General features: G+C 38.6%; 1 protein-coding gene across 1 annotated transcript in view; it reads left to right on the top strand.

Annotated features, from left to right (window-relative positions):
* Positions 1-23,229, top strand: part of LOC139708583 (ribokinase-like) — a 57,540-nt gene extending 34,311 nt beyond the window's left edge. The window contains exons 4-8 of the mRNA XM_071620524.1: positions 2,109-2,171; positions 4,042-4,206; positions 8,163-8,254; positions 9,954-10,142; positions 22,788-23,229. Of these exons, the coding sequence (XP_071476625.1) occupies positions 2,109-2,171; positions 4,042-4,206; positions 8,163-8,254; positions 9,954-10,142; positions 22,788-22,964 (686 nt within the window). The 3' untranslated portion in view covers positions 22,965-23,229. The remainder of the gene's footprint in view (positions 1-2,108; positions 2,172-4,041; positions 4,207-8,162; positions 8,255-9,953; positions 10,143-22,787) is intronic.
* Positions 23,230-24,044: the final 815 nt, after the last annotated feature.

Raw genomic sequence — 24,044 nt, 5'->3', positions numbered from 1 at the left:
GGGCTCGTGTCCGAAACCTCATTGAACTTCAGGCTTGAAACATTCCCATCCGCAAAAAGACGGTAGTCCTCAAATGACTTGTATCCCTTTAGCTTTTTCCGGTCATGGTCAGTCCGTTTGATGATCAGGTAGTTGAATATGTCAAAGAGTCCAAAATCTGGAATACTCTCAAAGTTGGATGTAAACCCAGCAAGCTTGATATAGGATCGGAGAACGAGCAGCCTACCCAAGCGAGCTTCTCCTGCAGTGACCGGCCGGTGTCCGCCACCTGGGAGAGGTCGGGATCGATGGGCAAATTCAAATGGGCTACGGCAGTTGCAAGTTTGATGAGTTTCTCCTTGTTGTAGCTGCTTGTGCTCACACCTAAGAGCTATCCCTCAAATACTCAGTTGATACCTTAACTGTCCAATCCTTTCATGGCTTGCTCAAACTTTGGCTAGAACTTGAAGCTGACGCCATCACAAAGCAAGATTATAGCAAACAAAAGTTGTCGATTATCCGCAGCGAGTAACGATTGTAGACAATACACACGTGAATGCAAAAACAATGTGGCATCCGCGCTTTCGCTTGCCCGACATACATGTAGTTACAAACACTAGGGTCACGTGGGGTGTGACGTCATTATGCACATCATTAGTAAACCGGCCTGTTGATATGTTACTCAGGCTGACAAAGCTGACAATGTACGTAATTTCTGAGGAAGAAAGGAAATGCAGCAGAAGAGTTATTAGAATCCTCTCACTAATCCAAGACTTTTGCAAGGAACAGGATTAAATGTATTTTTGATGTGCAGAGAAAACTAAAAACTGATAGGGGTCTCGAGGCAAACTGTTGAGAAACACCATCAACATGATATCCCGTACATGTGCTAAACAACCAGAACAGAACTTGCTAACGATAATGACCCCATCTAAGAGAGTCAGAAAACGAACAACCGAATTTCTAAAGTTTGCATTCTTGGAGCATGGCTCCTTTAAACACATCGGTGTAGAGGCCACCATTCAGGCCTGTATAATTGTCCAACAGGAGGCACTCAACTGTCTTGCACTCACTAAAGCTTGACTGACATTGTGGGGAATGGCTCCAGAAGAATGACTGGGACATTCCAATCCTGCAGAAAGCACATCAGCTGTGAATGCAGAGCCTCCACCATCTCCAGGAATCCCAACATTCACAAAAGTGCATATGAGGCACTGGTTGATGAGTCATTCTTGGGCAATTGATGAGTTCCTCTGTGCCATTAGTGGCCTCTCAGTGATAGCCCAATTGGAATAAAGATAAACCACTACCATGGGGCAAAGAAAATCCACACAGAGGCATTGGAATAGGAAGGATTATGATGAGGGATATGGTTGATGGCATGTTGGGGTTTGAAAGTTAACTACACCACATGTGGAGTTGGTGATGGGGGATATGACTCTGAGGTCTTTGTAGAGGGCTACGCCATCAACAGTGAAGGGAAGCAGGGAGGGCATGGCGAGAATCAGGGAGACCAGACTCAATGATGATGATAAGGGTACTTATGTTGTCGTCAATAGCTGTGGTAGTGCAAACCTGATGGATCCATGTGACAGACTCGCCTGAGGCACAGTGCATCAGAGGCAGAGTCAACTTGTGGCTCTGCAAAGACTTGACGAGAGAGTGTGGGGGACTGTGCTGAGCAGCTCAGAATGAAGTAGATTATAGGTGCTATGTTGTCAAGAAGGTGAAGTACTGGTACGGTAATGTCAGGTTTGCCAGTTGCGGGGTAAGATAGGCAATCTGTGGCATGATGCTTGATCCTTTGCTGTGGCATGCACTATGTTGTTACTGGTGGTCAAGAAGGCAACCACGATGGTGGCAACCATGGTCAGGATTTACATCGTCACAGCTGGAGAATGGGCATTCCACAATAGGCATTCTGATAGTTTAATACCAGAGAGTGTACACATGGCTGAGATCCAGTTCTAGTTCTGCTGCATTTGGCTTGCACAGTACCGGTATTACTCAGACTCTCAAGACTGAAAATAAACATAGTCTCTGAGGAAGAAACAAATATATATGACACAATGTAGAATCCTGCTTACTATCTACTTTTTTAAAATAATTTTCCAAAATTTTTGTTTCAGATCACTTGAAAGTCGCACATGATTCAGCCACTGGAGTAGCGCCCATAACTGTAGCAGACAATGGTAAGTTTTTGTCAAATCCTGTCAGACAAAAGTTGTATGATACCCCTAGAACAGGGCACTACACCACTGCCTTCTCCACACTAATTCCTTTTATTCATGAATCCAAAATCATGACACTTGATAAGTATATCCAACTAATTGAGGGTATCGCCAATACGTAGGTGCCGTGTGCAGAGCAGCATTTTAGATGCAGTATGGGATAGCTCATGGGACAAACTTGCCCCGGTTTTGGCTGCACATGCACATACATCACGCTCTGTCTTTTATAAAGAGGTATTTTTTGTTGAAGATTTCTTCGCTTTCCATCATGTGACCAGCACATTGAAGCCTTGTAGTAGTGAACCATGACTTTAGTGACCGCAAATTAGTAAAGCTTAGACACTTTCAACTCTTTCAACTCTTGGCTGAATTATAGCCAAGAAAAAAAGGGCTAACAACGGAAAAGCAGACAAAGAACTCCATTGAATCGTATGGGAGCTGCGACTCGCGTGAGACAACCGGAAGCGAACAAGGGACCGAGGAATCCCACAGTGCACCTGTGACAGAGCTCTTCAGCATGTGCTGGAGTTTTTTACGTCATTGGCGATAGTGAGAATTCTTTTTGGTGTTTTTTTTTTCCAGTTGGTATGCATACATTATGTGCTGGCTGATTGGGTAATTATCATCTGGTCTGAGATCCAGTGGGGCAGGTTTTGTTCCCCCATCACTGTGGTGTGCACTATTACTATGGGTGTACTGTATACCTGGTACATGTGTTTTGTGTCTGAATGGGAGTGTACGGTGTTTAAATTGTATGTGCAATGTATGATCACTTAGCTTATGTTTGTACTCTTTCTTTATTTTTTACAGGGATTAATTATCTCTTCTGCACAGCATGCAGGAAGATTTAAAAATATCAATGATGAATATAGATGATTGAGTTAAAGGGGAAGGCTAGTAACTGATCAGTGGGAATCAGTGGAAATGCTGGGAGATGATTGTTCCAATCCTTATGGGATTCATTCAAGAGTTCATTGTATATCTATTGTTGTGTGAAAATGATTTGCTTCAGAACGGTCTCATATTCAAGTAATGTGCAGATTAATGCTCCGTCACTGACCAGGGACGCTAACCTGGAAGCATTAAACTGCACATTACTTGAATATGAGACCATTCTGAAGCAAATCATTTTCACACAACAATAGATATACAATGAACTCTTGAATGAATCCCATAAGGATTGGAACAATCATCTCCCAGCATTTCCACTGATTCCCACTGATCAGTTACTAGCCTTCCCCTTGAAAGATTTGAAATCTGGGCTGAAAGCAGACAGCAGGATATTAGGAAAAGGGCAAAATGAATCCAAGATGGCAAATGCATGATAGGAGTATTTAAAGTGATATGAAAATTGGTATTAAACCAACTCTTGCTATTCCTTATGCTAAAAGATAGCAATTACACTAAAAACTGCCATGATGATAGGACCAGCAAAATAATGGAGAAAAGATTGAGGGGGCTTTGGAGATAATTAAACATTGAATGTTAAAGAGAGGAACAAGGAGGGAGGTAATCAAGTATATTTTGTTTTCAGATTTCTTCGGACTTCTTCAGACTTCAGACTTCTTCTTCTTCTACAGACTAAGTATTGGGAGGTTGAGAGAGCAACAAACATTTGATTCTGTAAAGTTCAACATATATCTTATTCTATGATAGATTCTATGATGTTTTCTGAGATGGAATGTTTAGTGCTAAAACACAAACATTCCAACAACTCCCCCCCCCCCCCCCCCCCCGGCCTCCTTTCTATATATATGTGCATGTGTGTAGATAAATATAGTATATAGATATTTGTGAATATGCATATATGTTGACAATATTATTTTACCAGGACAGAACTCGATAGTAATTGTAAGTGGAGCCAACTTCTTGGTGACTGAAACAGAAGTAGAACAAGCCATATCCAAGATGTCGTCAGCAAAGGTCTTGGTGTGCCAGCTGGAAATTCGACCAGAAACCACCCTGGCTGCTTTGAAGGCTGCCAAAGCAAAAGGCAGTGAGCATTTTTTTTTTCAAGATTTAATAAAGCCTTCTCTCTGGTTGACTTGTACAATGTACATTGTACACTTAACAGAATTCACACTGCTGGTGGAAAAAAAAGTACCATTTCTAGTAATAGTTGCTGAGAGATTGTACCAAAACCTGCCAAACTCATGTGCCAAAAAATCAAAGCCACCAGCAGAGCTGCCAACTGTTACGGATTTCCCGTAATTGTTACGGGAAATGATCACGATTACGGGAGTACGGAATGTCGCCTCAAAATTACGGTTTTTGGAAATTCCGATAATGCCCTATCGCCTATGCAGCAATTGCAATATACTAGCAGACTACACACTGTACATGTTTCATTCTCCAGCCGGCCCGCGTTGCCTGGTTGCCCGCATTTGTGTGTGTCGGTGCCTGTGTACTCGACGTGTGTGTTCGTAGCTTCCATTATAGAAAAGTGTGCGCACACGCAATTCGCTGCTTGCGTACTGTGTACACCGAACGGAAATTCGCGCGCGTGAATCCCTGTCGCCTACGGACCCTGGATGTTTCCATCGATCGCCATGGGATCCCCATGTGTGGCCGGCCGGCTGGGGACCGGAGCGTGAGTACATGTAGTATGTAGCTTAGCTACACACTGTAGCCAGCTGCCATTATAGACAGTACCCTATTTCGTTTTGAGTTGGGGTAGAAGCGCTCCGTTGTGCAATGTCTGCTTCTTTTTCTCTACTTCTTCCGTTTTTCCCTTGCCTCCCAAGTACGAAATGATTTTTAGAGTGTTGTGTGTGTTTTTTGTAACGTTATTGCATCATTTTTCTGCAAGGAAGAGGTGAGTTTCTGTTCGTGTACTGATGATGTGCACTGCAGTATGTGCAGGTGAAAAGCGTTCGAACTTTCTTTCCCGAGTATCGTGGAAACTCGATGTATTTCTAGGCCTATAAAAGGAGATCTCATGTAACAGAATACTTATAACAAACTATTTTCAGGTCAAAGTGAATTGATTTCCCTTGTTTTGTATCGTTTATTGACGATCTCAAGGATCTCGTCGTAATACCGAATTTCCAATGTGTAGGTCTAGATCTATTTGATTTTCGCGTAGCTTTCGGTGCTGCAAACTTTTGCTAGGGTCTAATCTTACTACAAAACTTATCGTTCTATTTCTGTTGTTTCTCACACCTCGTTTGGTACGATTTCTTCCATTTTATATAACTTTATCCGTTCTCTTTATGCTTTGAAATATTTAAACGTAATTCTTTCAAGTGTCTCTTACTGTTATTTTCGTAACGGCGATTTCTCCGCTTTCGTCCAATACTTTTTCGAATCGAAGCGACGTGTGTTGTCTTTTCTAAATATTTGTGTTGTTGGGAGGTGTTGATACTTTGTATTTGTTGTACTTATTTATTTTCCTCGGTGTTTATCTCGAGGGACTATGCGTGTTTCTTAATGTTAATAGGAAAAGGCTAAAATGATATGAGTGATGTCTGATGGTGATGATGAAAACCGTATGCTGGTACAAAAAGACGTCTTACTGTGAATGCTGAGCGTACGTGCCGTTCGTTTTATTTCACTTTCCTTCTTGGTCTTCTTTCCCCCTTACTCTTCTTTCCCCTCCAAAGAATGATAAAAAAAGAAATTACATACACCTCACAACAAAAAGATCCACGATCTACCAACCTTCGTAAGTTTAAGTTAAATCTAAATGTTCAATATCAGCAAAGAATAAGGGGAAAGCACGAATGACAATAAATTAGAGCGAAGAGATTGTGAAATACTGAATACACGCAGTCTCTTCGGCTCGAAGAAACTTGACACCCACCCGGCCTCTCCCCTTGTGGAAATTTCCACAAAAACAGGTGCCACACCCAGGTGCGTGCCAGACGAAAGAATGCGCGCACTGGAATAAACAGCGTGTAAAGCCCGCCGCACACTATACGACTCACGACCTTACGACTGACAGACTTTGGATCTGAAATAAACAAGCGGTGTTTATTCTGAGGATATCGTGATTTATTTCGGATCCAAAGTCTGTCAGTCGTAAGGTCGTGAGTCGTATAGTGTGCGGCGGGCTTTAGTATCCTGGAAATATCGATCGAAGAACCAGCTCATTAGTTGAATTAAAGGAATCATTGCAAAGATATCGTGATTCTATATCCTTTCTTTTGGCGCATAGTAGGAAACATCAAACAGTCGAATATATTGTACTTAATCGAATATCTTATGTTCCCTGAACAATAAAAAAGTATCGATTAATCAGTCAATTAAATCACGGAAATACTTAGAAGGTCTCGTATGCCCAGACAAATTCACTACGATTAGGTCCAATGAGATGCAGTCATCACTTGGTTAGACAGCAAAATCATGACAATTAATTTCAGTTCACGCTCATCATAACTGCTTATTACTTTTCAAAGTTTTGGCTATCAACATTCGTTCGTAGGTGTTTTTTGTTTGTTTGTTTTGTATGTTTTTCCTCTTGAAAGACGTAATGACTTTTTCGTATCGAATTTAAACTCCCATGTTTACCGTAAACAAGCCATTCAGCTCAGCTATGGCGCATTCGATCCATCGAACTTGCAGTAACCTCTTAGGCAGGAGCACATGGGTCTGTCCTTTAAACTTGAAAGTGACACCACGTGTTTGCACATTGGCGCAACCACACACAGCGCGGCATTTTTGCGATCATCTATAGTAGAGTTTCCGATTCCAGTCAGGGTAAAAGAAATTGGAATACTTCGGAAAATACTGATGTTTAAAATCCAGTAAAATGAAAAAGCCTGAAAACAACGCATGATTATGTTTTATAGTAAACAATAGTTGGAAACACCGAAGAGAGTTTTGCATTCGCTCACACAGAAGCTTTCTTGAGAAGATGAAAGCATCCCCCCTCCCCTGCTAGATAGTGGAAGCTTCCATAACCAGCCCAGCAAGTTTCTGGAGGTACATACATGCACTTGTACACATGCAGAGCATTGCGCGAGAAAGCAATCAATCAACGCTGAACATTGCGTAGTTTGGATTCTTTATCGTGCTGGTGTCCAGCTCGATACTTCGGCATGTGTCGTAATGTTTTGTTTAGAGCCTGTAGGCCTCATATGTCGACGAGTTTAATTCAAAATAGCAAAAAGAGGGAGATGGAGAAATTACGGATTCTGGTGGAAAAATACGGATTTTGGAGCTGCTGAGTCCGGATTTGTGCTTCCAAAGGTTGGCAGCTCTGCACCAGTGCGATTCTTCAACTCTGCCCATAGTTTCAATGACATGTTACAATGAGACCACTCACCACAGCAAAATCACAATGTATATCTCTGGACTTCCATTTGATGTTTATAGAGTTATGCACAAAATGTACAGCTCAGCCATGCAGGATTTTGCTGCATCGTAGCAGCAAACAAATGCAGCAGACTGTCAAGCCGAGTCATATATTCAGCGTACACTGTAACTCAGATAAGACATGATAAAGTAGATAAATGGTGATAAAATCCCAATAAAAGTTTAATTAAGTCTCACATGCTGTAGTTTTCATGTAGGATTGATTTCTTAAAACACTGTTTGTGTATGTAAATTCCTGATATGTAAATTTCCTTTGTAGGTGCCAAAATACATGTATTATACGTGTTCAAAGGCAGTGTAAAAATTCATTTTTTGGCGAAGTAAGTACTGTTCCCTACCAGGTTCAAGGCAAAAAAGCTTACCGGTACTATAGATCAAAGGTCAAGGTCATGTTGTAAAATGTCGCTGTTTATGTTGTGCATTTCAGACTCTATATGCATAAAAAAAAATTCAATTCAATTCAATTCAATTCAATTCAAGATACGTTTATTAAGGTGCAGTTAAACAGGAACGTGCAACTCGAAAGCTGAAGTTGTTCATTTTACTAAACACAACATGAAGATACTTGTATTTTGGGAGGTGAATAAGCTGAACTCTTTAATTGTGTGATTGTTTGTATGTTTGGTTCATTTTCAGTCACAACAATACTGAACCCTGCACCTGGTGTAGCTGGATTAGGAGATGAATTCTACAGCAATGCAGATTTTTTCTGTCCCAATGAGAGTGAGGTATATTATCTTTATCTTTTTTTTAAATCAATAAAGGGCCAGGGCCCTGTTTTATCAAAAGATATAATTGCTTATAAATTCCCTTACCACACAGTCTGTTATAGAATTATAATATAAATCCACTAATTAATTATAACTCTTCATCAAACAGGACCCAGATCTCTAAAGAGGACAGTACAGAAATTGTTTCGTTTGTCAGACTATGATAGGCTTCAAACACCATATTTTATTATTAATATGCATGTATTTTCATCATATATATATATATATATATATATATATATATTGTCAGTCACAGGGATATGCAGAGCTCACATTAGATTTTCTGGTGTGTGAGGTAATTGTTCACCCAGTCATAATGTAAATAAAGTTACATCAGTAATGACAATAGCAGGAAACCAAAATTCCATAGAGGGGAAGGTGCAGAATGATTATATTGTCAAAGGAAGCAGGCGGTAGCTTCATATTTTTGTGATTAACTTTTTCTCTGTATGAAGAACCAAACTAACCAGCTGCCACATTAGAATGACAAATTTGATTACCCAGCTTAAAGGACAAGTTCACCTTCATATACATGTGGCATGAGTGAATGCAGCAATATTATTAGAACACATCAGTGAAAGTTTGGGGAAAATCGGACGATGCGTTGACAAGTTATGAATTTGTAAAGTGTCGGCGCAGTCACTGCTTGATGAGAAGACTACTACAGTGCATGATGTCACATGCGCACAACGATATAAGGAAAATATAAAGAGAATTTCACAAATTTTTTATTTTTTTGAAAAAAGTGCACATTTCCTCAACTGGTCGCTGACGTATGTCAAAGGTAATATTATTTCCCTTGCCTTCTGAAAGAGGCAAGTCAACTGTTCTTCTATTATGTGAAAAAAGTGAAAATATGTTGAATTTTCTTTATGTCGTTGTACACATGTGACATCACAAGCCGTAGTAGTCTTCTCATCCAGCAGTGACTGAGCAGAAACTTCAAAAATTCATAACTTTTGAATGGATAGTCTGATTTTCCTCAAACTCTCACTGATGGGTTCAACTAATATTGCTGCATTCATTCAATCCACATGCCTATGAAGGTGAACTTGTCCTTTCACTTTTTCTCTGTATGAAGAACCATATTAACTAACCAGATGCCACATTAGAATGACAAATTTGATTACCCAGCTTAAGCAATGTATGACAGTAAGAGAGTTAGAGAGTTAACATTTTGCAATTGTCTTTGACATTTCAACTATTTGTCCCATTAATCATGTGCATTTGCAAATTGTTTATATTATTTATGTACTTTGTATGTGTGTAGGAAGCAAACTAAACTGATCTTGATATTGTCGTATGATACAGGAGGGATAAAAGAAATAAATGTTCTTTTAACCGTTGAGGACGAGTCTGGAGTATACTCTGGCAAGTGTCTATGGGGAAATGAGTGTTGTAGCAAAATCAGCCCGTCCTCAATGGGTTAACATTGTTGCATTTGACAATGGTAGCTTGTTCTAACACTGGGAAAGATCAGTAATTAAGTTATGTTCTCTGGTGTTGGTGTCCACCCTGTCAAAATGAACACCACCAATGTTGGTATCACTTTTTTTTGTTCTTTGTAGCATGTGAAAGAGGATAATAAGTGGTATTAATGGTTTCTTCAAAGATTTTAAAGTTAGATTGATTTAAAAATGCTTCAATTTGCTCGCAGGCAGAGGTATTGACGGGTCTCCCCGTCACCACGGTCGATGAAGCCAAGACAGCCAGTGTGGCTCTCCTGCAGAAAGGTTGTAAGGCAGTGGTCATCACGCTGGGTGGAGACGGGATCGTTTACCTCACCATGGATGCTCAGTCTCCTGTTCACTTACCAGTGACACCTGTTCAGGCAGTGGATACTACAGTAAGTCAGTCTATAAATCTTCAGCGTCGAAATTGAAAGAGATCAAGAAAACCCGACAAGAACCCACATAAAGAAAATATGAAGAGAATTCCACAAAAATTTGGTTCTTTAATGAAAAGTACACATCCTTTGAAGTGTTAGTGACACATATTGTGGGTAATATTATTCCCCTGCTTTCCTAAAGAGGTAAGCAACTTGCTGTTTCATTACGCTAAAAAAAAAAATTAAAATTTGTGGAATTCCCTTAACCCTAACTTACCTGGGCTATAATAGCGAGCTTGAATTCCTGGTTGGGGGGGGGGCATTATGGCCCCCCCTTCAGATCTGGGCCGTTGATCTTGCGATCGCCGCAAAATTTTCCATGAACATAAAGCCGGATGTAATCTACAAGACTGTTAAGTTAAATTTTCAACAAATTTGCATTTTCTATTTTAAATTAATTGATTATGCAAATATATGCAAAAAATCTCATTTTCATCTGTAATTGGCTTATAAAAGCTTTTGGAATGCTGATTTTTGGTGTGAATATTTCTAGTGACATTTCGAACATTTTTGCATTAAAAAAAATCAGTATCAAAATTAATTTCTTATATTTTTTATTGTTTTATCAATTTTTTATGTATTTCTTTGTTTTTTCTAACTTTTGTTTTCATTGTTTTTTTTTAGCAGAATTTGTCATACACATTTTTTGAAGCATAATTATACTAAGATAAATTGATTTCAGCCATCAAAATTAAAAATATGAATCTTTATATGAATTAATTGAAAAAACACAATTAGTATTGACTTTGTACACAAAATCACGTTTTTTAGCAATTTTGGGGTTGACGAAAATTTTTTGAAGGGGCATGGCTTCGGAACGGTATGCCTGGGTGCAACAAATTTGATCTCAAAGGTTGCGAGAGACTTGAAAGTAAAAAGTCAGCGAGCGGCGTGGTCAAAAAATTTTGTGCGCCGGAATAGTGGCGGAATTCGTCGAGGGGGGGGGGGGGCATTATGCCCCCCCAGGTAAGTTAGGGTTAATATTGTCTTTATATTCTCTTCAGTGACACCACAACCTATTATTGTCCAATGGCTGCAAGAAAATTTTAAACGTTCATAACTTTTGAGTGGTTCATCCAATTGTCTTCAAAATTTCATCAGTCTGTTCTATTATGGCTGCATTCACTGAATCCATGTGTATATTTTGGGAAACTGCCGCTTTAGATAAAGAATCGCTAAGTTAATGCTCACCCAAGTTCAACCATTCCAATCTTCTATAGACTAAAAAAAAGCCAGGATTCATGGACAGGCTCAGTCAAAAATACGGTTAAGTGCTAGATAGGTGAATAAATGGAATCAAAATTTATACTTTGATCCTGTACTGCAACAATTTCTCCTGCTTGTTATTAAAAAAAAAAATGAGTTCAAGTTTAACTTCCCATGCTCTTCTAAAACACAAGCTAGCTGCTCATAGTTGCATGCTCGATAAAATGTCTGTCAATGAATGCGACTAGAACTTGGATGCAGTATAAAAATGGCCATCTTTAAAAGCTATGTTGCTACCAAGAGTGCCTCTGTACAGTACCTATTCAATATGCTACAAGTCTTCACAGTCTAAATTCACTCTTTGGTGATTGCTCCTGGTGATGATCTTCCCAGAATATTCAATTTATGCTGAATGTTTTGGAAGTAAGTCTTGACAGATAGACCAGAAAGACAGAAAGTCCATGGACTAAATCTTAAAGGCAGCCGATCGCCATCCCTAATGGTACGTAAACTCTGAACGACCGAAGTTTGTGCATGCAATTGCGCAATGCCAGACTCGGTGCTATATCCATAAACGTGTGGAACAATGCTGCCACTGAGACACGTGTGTGTGTGTGTGCGTGTGTGTGTATGCGTCATACACAAACATTGTCACCGCAAGCTGCGGTGATTGGAAGAGAGAGGCCAGAAGACACGTGTGTGTGTGTGTGTGTGTGTGCGTGTGTGTGTGTACGCATCATACACAAATATTGTCACCGCGAGCTGCGGTGATTGGAGGAGAGAGGTCAGAAGCCGTGTGGCTCTTTTGGCCTCTCTTCATGCGCATGCGCACTGAGAGTGTATGTCCATTCGGAAGCTCCCGTGGCTCGCTCGGACAGCCATTTTGGGTTAGGAGATTAGCACAGAGAGCTCTCTTGTAGCACACAGAACTCTACGTTTTGTTCGCTGACCCATTGAGCCAGCGCTATTCTCATTCGGGGTCACTACATTTGATACAGAATGGGGGAGGCAGCGTGTTGCGTTCGTCTCCGTGCCGCACAAACCACTCGCCACAACTGAGTGTCTTTAACAAAGACAGAAAGTCTACTGACTAATCTTGACAAGATGCTATACAGTATGTCCCCCCCCCCCCCCAAAGGAAAAAAAATACAGTTAGATTTTCGCATTGATTACACCCATTATGATTAAACTGTCTAAATGCTATTTCAGGGTCTTAAAATATAACATCTTAGCTACAGCTTATATTTTGCAGAAAACTCCATTCAATTTGGTTAAGCGGTCACAGAGAAATGTGGATTGTTGTAAAGCATGTCATGAGTTTGATTCTTCCAAGTTTAGCATTTGGATGCTCTTGTGTGTGAACACAGTAGACAAAACTTCGAGGGAAGAGATTCCTGACATGCTCTACAAAATTCCTAATTTCTCTTTGACCACTGAAGCAAATCGAATGGGGTTTTCTGTAAGATGTGGGCAATGAGTTATAGTTTCGTACCCTGAAATTGTATTTGGATTGATTCACTATTTTTAAAGTTATAATTGCGGAGGGTCCCATTGTAATTTTTGGGGGGACATATGGTACTTTCAAACATAATCATGTTGTTACACAGCTACAGTCACATGTGTTTTATGCATGTACCAGACATAAACCAAAGTAACAAAGTACTGCTGCAAAAACAAGTAAGATTTTATCTGAAATGCATAGACTGATGGCATTCCACATACCCCACAGCTTGTAAATTTGATCATATCGAAGACAAGGAGAAAAGTTTGACCTGCAGGAATGCTCAAGGCTAGGAGGGCTTACTTCTAAATTCCGTCACAATAATTCAGCTAGCCAGTGCTTGCTGTGCTACTAGAGACCCAATAGTGACCTGCTTACACCAGATCCCCTCCCCCTCATTTTTACGGTGGTCTTTCCAAACCTTCAAAAGTTATCTACATTGAAGTGAGTGTAATCAGATATGTTCACACACAATAAGATCAAATTCTCTCTATAATTTGACACTGCTAAGAATTTCAAACTGTGGAACTACTTTACAGGGCAGTGATGTTATTGAGTGAAATGTCTCTAATTATGCACTATAGGCTGATTTATTACTGAGTGAGATCAAGGAGGTTCAAGAGAATGGAGTCACAACCGTCTTATTTCCTTTGCTAGATGTTTGATGCCGCTGTTCAAAAATATTTGATGCATGTGCCGAACAGGATTTTCCACGCAGATAGGAAGACAATTGACTTGTGTCTCATTGCGTAATCACCAGCCACTTTCTAAGGAAGATATGTCTTTGTGATGGTAATTACTTTTCGCTATCCCTTCTTAGGTAGGTGGTACAGACACGAGGATGCGCATATAGAAATTGTGCAAAAAATGCTGAAATAAAGATTAAAATTACTTGACTTGGCATACCCGGGCACTAATCTGATATATCTATCAATAAAGAATCATACTTGAAGATTGTTCCATATTAGTTTTATTTGTGGAAATTAAGTGGAAAAATGATAAAACTGGCTTTCAAGGATGGTACAGTTTTAAACATGTTCACATGAAACAGCTCTGATTTACACTTATGCACAAATTTCTGGACGAGATTAACTTTTGTTTTACATGCTTTATCATTAATTGAAATTCATTTAATGAACAAGTAAGCAAAATATGGCCAACATTATGTTAACATTCAAAATGAATCTTCAGATTGCTCAGCAAGACGGCGTCGATCATCAAAGGCACAAATGCACCTGTGGACTTCTTTTGTACATCAATAGGAAACTGACAACTGTTTGAATAATTACAGCCAGTTGGAACTTCAACTCTTAGGCTGCGTTCACATAGAAGTATTTGGTATTCGCTATTCGCTATTCGCTATTCGCTATTCGGCACCGAGTACACCATTACCCGCACCGTCAACTCACCATCCCATGCAGTGAGGATTTCTTCCTCCTACATCCCAGCAAATCTTATTAACAATTTCTAAACTGCATCAGAATGTCAGTATACATGCTTATTTTTGCTAAAGGGCAAATCCAGACCAAAATTGTCACTATTTCATAAACGAGAGACGGTATACGCTGCAAGAAAATCGAACAAGCTCGATTCCCATTTTACTATACTATTCGCAGCTATTCGGTACTTTCGAATAGTGCCCTCTTATGTGTACCGGTGTGAGGAAATCCTATCGTTCAATTCAAGCTATTCGCGTGCCTTCGAAAAACGAGCCCGAATACCCGAATAGTATACTTCTATGTGAACGCAGCCTAAAACCTCCTTGGTGAGATCTATGAGGCTGCAATCAGAGTGCTTGCCTACCTACATTTAAGGAATTTCCAGCTGTTTAAACCTCTAGGTAAGCAGGAGGTGAATGCACCCTAATCTCCAGAGTTTACAGCTCTCTTGCCTCACTATCTCAAAGTGTTATATTTAAACAACTATGGAAGCCTAAGGGGCACTACACTGTCAAGCGATTGTGAAAATGCATTTATTTCCTGCAATAACAAGCAAGCAAAATCTGGCCCCCGATAAGACATGTATTTCATCAGGATTTGCCCCTGTATCCCTATTCTCAGAAGTAAAATGAAGAAGACTTTATGCAAGATAGAAGTGTACAATATTGCAAGGCCTTGTCAAAACTTTTGACATTGGAAATTTACTAAATCACTCCTCATTATTGCTCTGAAAGGTGGTGCATGTTCTGATGAATGAACACCAGATGCACAATTAGGAGAATGTGCTTTTAGAGGAAATGTTCAGAGCATGAGACAGCTGGTGCTAAAAGGTCATTTAATTCCAGCTCAAAATTATACCTGTCAGCCCATCCTTTTGACACTGACACAGAACATCTGAAATTTAACTTGATCACATTTATTTGTTTTTATTTCATATCTTTTTCTTCATTTCACACCAAACATGCCTAATGGAGAATATAAATCTTATAAGGCCACCGTGATATCTTCAGTCCAATTATGTGAGATGTCTTGTGGAATGAATTTGGAGGGGGTATCCGATAAAATGTCCATGATTGCCTTAAAATAGGTAATCAACAAATTTCAAAACTAAAATGTGAATAAAATGACCATAATTTTGGGCATGCTGTGTTAGTAATGGAAACAAAGAGAGTAGTTACTCAACCACTTGATTGGATACATTTTTTTTCTAATGAAATTAATCCTGTCATAATCAAGATATCACCAATATGTGCAAAACCAATGAGATTTTGTGATAGTGATCCCGAGAGTGTTGAATTGAAGGTACACTCTGCTGACCTTATGGGTCCACACTTCTCAACCAATGGGCCACAATGTTGGCCAAAAATGAAATAAAGAAGATTAATATGTGATCTGACTTGGCGTCGGTTGAAAAAGGTTGAGAAGCAGTTATAGATTATTGTCTTCAAAGCAACAAATATTGTTTACAAAATCTGAGTGATTACTGGTGAATTGCTGCAAAATTTATTTCCATTCACATTCTTGTATTATTGCAGATATTTTACTTCTAAAATATTGTGACAGTGGAGCTTGGATTTTTATTTAAATTCTCGCCTCAAGAAATGGACTAAGCTAGAATTGTCATCTACCGAGGATTTAGCCTCCTGTAGGTACTTTGTATTTTTCCCCCACAATTATCCACTTTGATGCTAACCAGATTGCCTGTTTAAGCCAGCAAACTTAAACCTACTGGCCCGAATTCACGAAGGTGGTTTAAATTTAAACCATGGTACAAATTTAGACCATGGTCTAAAATAAGCGTTAAATAGGCGTACCAATACTTGCGCGCATAATGCACGTTTTTTTACTGGATGGCTGTTAGCGTACGCAATCTGTCAATCATAAATACGCAGAAGAAATATACATAAACCATGGTTTAAATTTAGACCACCTTCGTGAATTCGGGCCATTAAGTTTTATTACATGCAGAAAATTAAGCAGAAAATTTGTCAAGTATTGAAGTATCAATATCAAGCATCGCCAACCCTTGATACAGGACAGTGGGAGGGGTGCATGGCCTTCTCTCCCACGGGAGGGAGTTTTTTAGTTTGAGATTTGGTGCAATTGATTGCATGTGTTGCGAACTCCTCCTACAGTTTTGAAGCAATTTAAATGAAACTTCGGGTAAATGATGATATTGGGGTATAGATGTGCAAGACATGTTTTTTGTGTTTGTCGGACAATGCGTTGCCATGGTAACCATAATTTTATCAAAACCTTGTGGATTGAATAACTTCCATAGTATTTAAGCAATCAATTTCAAAATTGGTATCTATGATGATCTATAGGTGTAGTTATGCAAGACACTCTTTGTGTTTGTTATTGACAAAGCGTTGCCATGGTAACCGCATGTTTTCTTCAAAATCTTGTGGAGTGAATAACTTCCACAGTTTTGAAGCAATTGAAATCAAATTTGGTAGACATTATGGCCTTGAGGCATAGACGTGGAACACATAATTTTTGTGTTTGTCGAACAAAGCGTTGCCATGGTAACCATAATTTTACCAAAACCTTGTGGATTGAATAACTTCCACATCATTCAAGCAATTAAGGTCAAATTTAGTATGTATGATGATCGGGAGGTGTAGTTATGCAAGACACCAATGTGTTAATATAAGAAAAATGTGTTGCCGTGGTAACCACTCATTTTTGTATCAAATTGAACCATTTAATCTATGAAGGTGAAATTTGGTGTGTATGATGCTCTTTAAGTATAGTTTTGCAAAATGTCCTTTGTATTTGTATCGGACAATGCGTTGCCATGGTAACCGCATTTTTTTTTAAAATCCTGTGGAGTGAACTTCTTCCACTGTTTTCAAGCAATTGAAACCAAATTTGGTAGGCATTATGGCCCTGAGGTATAGATGTGGAACACATAATTTTTGTGTTTGTCACACAAACCGTTGCCATGGTAACCACAATTTTACCAAAACCTTGCAGATCGAATAACTTTTCCATCATTCAAGCAATTAAAGTCAAATTTATTATGTATCATGATCTAGAAGTGTAGTTTTGCAAGACACCAAAGTGTTAGTTTAAGGAAAATATGTTGCCATGGTAACCACTCATTTTTTTAATCAAAATAAACCATTCAAGCTATGAAGGTCAAATTTGGTGTGTATGATGGTCTTTAAGTGTAGTTATGCAAAATGTCCCTTGTGTTTGTATCAGACAATGCATTGCCATGGTAACCACACTTTTTACCCAAACCTTGTGGAACTCAGTGTCAACTCTGTAATTGTACAGTAAACTAAAACTATTCTGTTTCCAATTCGACAAGTGCACAAACTTGGTATTAACGTCATTACCCTCATGACATCACATACTATAAAGCGACACTAGGGGCGGGGGTATCAATCACCTTCAGTGATAATTCTAGTTTAATTTGGGATATGAAATTATGAGATTTGTTGCACACCTGTAAGGTAATTTCGTTAATAAAAATCGCATTACAGATAGGCTACACACCAAATCTCATGATTTTATTGTCGAGCCCACTGGAGGTGCGGGGAGACTAAGGGATCGCCTGCGTTGTCTGTCCCTCCGTCATCCGCCCGTCGTCCGTCCGTCTGTCATCCGTCCATAATGCTACAAACACTTGAATAACTCTCTACTGACGACTTCAATTTCAATCAAACTTTGAGGGAAGAGTGGTTATACAAAGTTACATATTTTACCTAACATGAAGGTCACCTCACGGTCAAAGGTCACAGGCAGGGGTCAATGAACTTTAGGGCCCAATGTTAAGTTTTTACGGCGCGTTTCGATTGTGGCTCATAACTTTTGATGTATATGTTCGTTTGTGAGCAAACTTGGATGGTAGATATTCCTTTGGGAGTTGAAGATCACCACAAGGTCAAAGGTCGCAGACAGTGGTCAACAAACTTTTAGGGCCCAATGTTAAGTTTTTACGGCGCGTTTCGATTATGGCTCATAACTTTTGATCCCTATTTCCATTTGTGACCAAACTTGGATGGTAGATGGCCCTTACGGCGCGTTTCAATGATGGTTCATAACTTTTGATCCATATGTCCATTTGTGACCAAACTTGGCTGGTAAATGTCCCTTGGGGAGTTGAAGGTCACCACAAGGTCAAAGGTCATAAGTGGGGTCAATGAAATTCTGGGAGTTAGAAAAACGATTTCTTCTATGCGAATGGACAAAACACATTTTGGCACTTGCCTTGTTGATAAACTGGTTGTCTGAGAATAAAATGCAAACAGGACTCTTCTGCTGTCTAGATGCATTTTACCTATTTTGCGGTCTTTTTTGTTTTCCTTGCCACACCCGAAGGCTTGAAAAAAAATGTATGCTGGGCGTGTTAGCGTGAGATGAGGCGCTGAGGCATTAGTCTTATGCTGGAGGTGTGATACTTGGTAGGTCTGTTAGTGTGAGCCTTGATATACATATGCCCATACTTCATGCATTGAACATTGCGGTTAGCGATTGAGCTGTTGCACACTACCGTGCACACTGCAAGCAAGCTTTTCATGAGTGCATTACATGTATTATACCTGGATGGCTGATGAATCACTGAATTGTTCACCGACATGATAGCCATGGCTTCTAAGCATAAAAACAGACAAATATAGACAGGTTAATATCTACTGCAGAAAACAGAATGGGTGGCCACTGGCCACATTAGACCTGTGTGGGCCGCTATGCACAGGGTCTTTAACATTGGTGCTGAGGTAGGTTTGACTGTATATTAATGTGTACATATATATTGGTATGTATGTATATGTATATATATATATATATATATATATGCACGGGCAGATCCAGAGGGGGACGCACCGTGCATGCCCCCCTCTTTATTCGTTGTTAAAACAAAAGAAATAAAAAGAAAAAAATGAGATGAAACCCGGAAGTAGCACCAAAAATATCGTTTGCACCCCCTCTTTACGGAATTCTTGGATCTGCCCCTCGATATATATATATGAATTGAAGAGTTTGTTCGCAAAAACCGATAAGTCCATTTTTAAAGATTTTGAAGTACGATCTCTGTCATAAAGTACAAAATAACACCTTTTAAATAACATATTGGTCACTACATATAAAGGTACATTTTTGAAGTTTTGATCAAAACAAGCACAAAATTTCTAATTATTCTCTTTATTTTTCTTGACCTTTAATTGCAAATATCTCCATTTGGCAAATATGGACTTATCAGTTTTTGCGAACAAACTCTTCAATTCTTGTTGTCCTCCAGCAGATAAACCAATGCTCTGAAAAAGCAAAAAAAAGACATAGTACACTGAACAAGGGTGATGACATAGGGGCTCACATATTCCAATAATGTAGCAATGTAATTTCACTACAGAAAATTCATTGCCTGTGTAGAATTTATGCATGCTTTCCTCTTGTGTTCTGTTTCCTTGAGCACCCAATCATTATGTGAAGGTACTATGTCATCACCCTTGTTCATCGTGATTTACTATGAATTTTGAAAACATGATTATTCCTTATCCCAATCACTGTAATTTCTGAAACTCTGTATCCAGTATAGCCGATTTGTAGATGTTCAAATGCAAAAGACTAAAAATCATTTGGAGGTCTCCTTTTATTTCTTGTATGTCCTTATTTGTTATTCTTCTTTAATAAGAGGTATAGAGCACAAGTATACTGTAGATAAAATTGGACAGAACGGTGAGGAAAAATATGGATTGCTATGGGCAACATGGCCAATTTGATACATTTTGTTTGATGTGAAAAACATGAAATGGTAAAAAACAAGGCTCCCTGTCGACATGTCTTATGTTCATTGAGCATTTTTTTATCATTTCAAAGTTCTGTGCCACTTTTCTCTGTTTGGAAATGCGAAATTGCAGAGAATAATAGGACCCAATAGCAAGTGCCAAAACAACTTTCAGTAATAGCTTTTCATATATTCTTGATAGTTGAATGTGCATTTGTTTGTTTTTATGTCATGTGGGAAGTTTAAAACAGGAACCTACTTTCCCATTATCTTTATTTCTCAAGCACACACACGGACACAAATTGATGCATTGGAAGCTCACGACAACTTGACAAAGAGTTAGATGTTTTCTTTAAAATAAAAAACCACCCACTGATGTTAGTATACTTCATGACATTGTGCTAAGTGTAGTAATTTAGATAATGCATTCACCATCTACTTAAGCGCTGTGAAATAAGGTCCATTCAAGGTAACCAGGAGAAGACATCCCTCAGTGTTAATGAGCACACTTACACTAAGACAGGATCTCACCCACAATTAATACCATCATTTTGTATCCTTTGTTCACAGTTTTCAATACTTTTTTTTTCTGGTAGAAATAAAGATTGCAAAACAAACAAATATGCCGTCAGTTCATAGCATGTGTTTAAGGAAAGGGCGTAATAGTAGCTCCTACTTTTCTTTCTAACCCTCAAAAAGGGGTATTATCAACTTCCTTGAGGCTTTAATAATAGTTGCTGTAAAAAAATGTTTGAGAAAAATAACATACATACACATTTGCTCCCACTGTTTCTCAAAGAACAAGATCCAGCGTGGGAAAAATGATATACACATTCACTCTCACTGTCTCTCAGAGAAAAAAAGATCCAGAGGATCATCAATGGCCAGTTCTCAGTAGTTCGCTTTGATCCGTGTATGACACTAATGCAGTGTGTATTTGCAGATAATTTATCTTGCCCAGGATATATTATCAATTCAATCTTCTTCCTGAGAGATACCTGGAGGAGCTATATGGAAGTTATGATCTCTTGCTAGATCAAAGATTATGTGTGAATTTTATCCTTTTCACAATTTGCGCCCATTCAAAAAACGAAAATAAAAAAACACTTGCGTTACGTTAATGTTCTGATCACAATGCATGAACAAACGGCAATGACCGGGAATACCTTCCAACATAGGGTGTGAAATATGCTAAGTCTTTCAGAGGGAGCATCGAACGCTGGTGAAAATGATAATTCGGTCATAATTTTGATTCTGCTCTTCACGCAGTGAGAACTAGGGCCTACTTTGTCGCAATATCACATTCACAATCAAAATCAGATTTTAGAGTATTTGCTGATAATGGATGTTTATAATGAAGTTGTCTTGTTTCCATATCCTTTGTTTTGTTTGTTTGTTTGTTTGTTTGTTTGTTTTTGTTTATTTGTTTGTATGTTTTGAGGGGAGGGGGTTGTTGGTGTTGTGTCTTGCTTGTTCGTTTCAACAGTCAATACTTGTCTCATGTACCGGTAACCAAAAAGAAATCATGTAGTAACAACACTGACTGAACTGCCAAACCTTTCACTTAATAAGCGACATGTAATATAAAAGCATAAACAAAAAGCGAAACAAAATTTTTTGCGAAGAAACATATCCGTTGGCTTTTAGTGTGAGCTTTTATATGAATATTTACATGCACGGCTATACAAAGCAACATCCATAATTTCTTGAAAAAGCTATGGTTGTGTAAAGACTGTTTTCAGGTACGTGTAAATGCATAATTTCTAGGGGTGAAACTGCTGCCACATGTACATAGGCATCTCACATCAGAGAATATGTTTAATTCCATGAAAACTGTTTTCACATCACGGTATTAGACAGCCGTGAACGGGTCACGTCAGGATTAGGTTTCAGCATTTGCAATAGAGTGGACCAATTCATGCTCTCGCCAAAAAATAAGTAAAATAAAAGAAAAAATAGATAAATGGATAAATACATAACATTTTTTTAAAATCCAATATTGCAAGATGTAATGTGTATACAAAGGTACTTTAATCGGCATCAGCAGTGCTTGTTTATACAGTCACTTATGATGACATTGAAAAGGAGAAGCAACAAGTGTTATGAAAACTTTTGCAGGCAATTTGAAATGTAGAGCATTTGCAGAGGACTGTGACTTTGTGTAGGCAATGTGATTGATTTCCTAGTTTAATGTGGATTGTGAGCAATAAGCTTGTTGAACCCAAGATCTAATATACCGGAGGTTGTAACCAGCATGTTATTTCCCCATTATACTGATGAACTGCACATACCATAATATACGACGATAAGACCGAGCCAAGTTACTCCTATTGGAGGGTTTTCTGAATATTTAAACTTTGATAAACCAGTCCTTCCAAAATTTACAATGGCAACAAGAAGAAGAAGAAAACAGCCTTGTACTAAGAATGTGTTCTGCCGTCGAAAGTAATGCATTTGTTAAATTGAGATATACTTTATGCCTGTCAGGACAAAGTGAAAATGGGATGTGGGGGATGGGATGGGAATGAGCTAGCACATTACTGATTTTGTCACATATATATAAAACATAAATTTCATGATATCCAAGTAAATATTTTTTTGTCAGTTTTCATGTCAATATCGAGCAGAAGTTTAATATTAATCAGACTATGATGAGAATAATTATCCCACCAAATGTGAAAGATTGCAAAGGTACAATTTTCAAAACTTTTCTTGTACAGGGAGCAGGAGACGCCTTCATTGGATCGTTTGCATACTTTTTGGCTCATCATGCCGCACTGCCATTGGATGAAATCCTCCGTCGAGCTTGCCGAATAGCCACAATCAGTGTCCTTCAGCCTGGTACTCAGACCAGTTTTCCATGGAGGAAAGACCTACCGGAAGAGCTTTTATCTTAAAGGGGGAATTTGTCCCAAACATAATGCGTGGATTTAATGAAGGCAAAAATAAATGTCTGTATAAAACAGTATAAAAGCTAGCACACATTATTGGAGATTGATAAAAGTCGGATAATAATCGGATAATCCATTTCAAAGGTTATATGAAGTTTTGTTTAATTGCATGTGCTATCATGGCTTGTTAAGATAACTGCAACAATTTGTTGTGTCACAGTAGGGCACTATATACAGAGAATAAAAGAGAATTCCAGAATTTAATTCTTGAAGAATAAAAGTACACATTAACTCGAACTCGTCACTAACATTGTGATTGTGTTGAAGGTTATGTTTCCCCGCTCTGCCTTTTTATTTGGCAGTACATGGATTTAACTAAAACTTTAGAATTAAATAACTATTTGAACAGATATGCAAATTTTCCGCAAACTTCACTATTGTGTACTGATACTATTTCACATTCACTTGACCCACGTTCATATTGGAGTATATTTCCATTTAATAACAAAACTCTACTGTCAAAAGTGTTTTGTGGTCAATGATTAGAGCTCAATAAAATTACTGCTAAAAGTCCCTTCGTGTTCATGTAGTCTTCTGTTGGAACATTATTTTGCTGTAGAAGTGAACAAACTTAATGTGAGCTTGATTTAAAATGTGTCTTAACTGGTGCCAAACATAATTTCACTTCAAAAAGATATTGACGAGGTGACATGTACAAAGTCTTCACAAATACCAGTATTATAATAAAGCATTTGATATTGTTACAGGTAGGCCTACTATTTTACGTTTTGCTCATTGAACTCAAATTATCATCAACGCCATTCGTTAAGAGGGTTGTTAATTCAGTGAAGTATACATCTAAAATACACAGAATGAGTGCAGGAGCCATTTTTATGCACAAACTCCTGTCCCATTCTTAAAAATACGGCATCTTTTTTCTGTGATGGAGACTGATACTTAGCCATCATTTCTTGTGTAATGACGTTTAGTGTAGTTACAATCTTTTTGAATTGCATAGTTATTCGGTAGAAGTAGACATAATTATGGCAGGGATAGTAAAGGATTTCTGTTTTGCACTTTGAATTC

Source organism: Diadema antillarum, unplaced genomic scaffold (genome assembly GCF_040938485.1).
Source record: "Diadema antillarum isolate AM-2024a unplaced genomic scaffold, OU_Dant_1.0 scf00000036, whole genome shotgun sequence".
NCBI classification, from domain to species: Eukaryota; Metazoa; Echinodermata; class Echinoidea; order Diadematoida; family Diadematidae; genus Diadema; species Diadema antillarum.
This window is presented reverse-complemented; position numbering and strand designations above follow the sequence as displayed.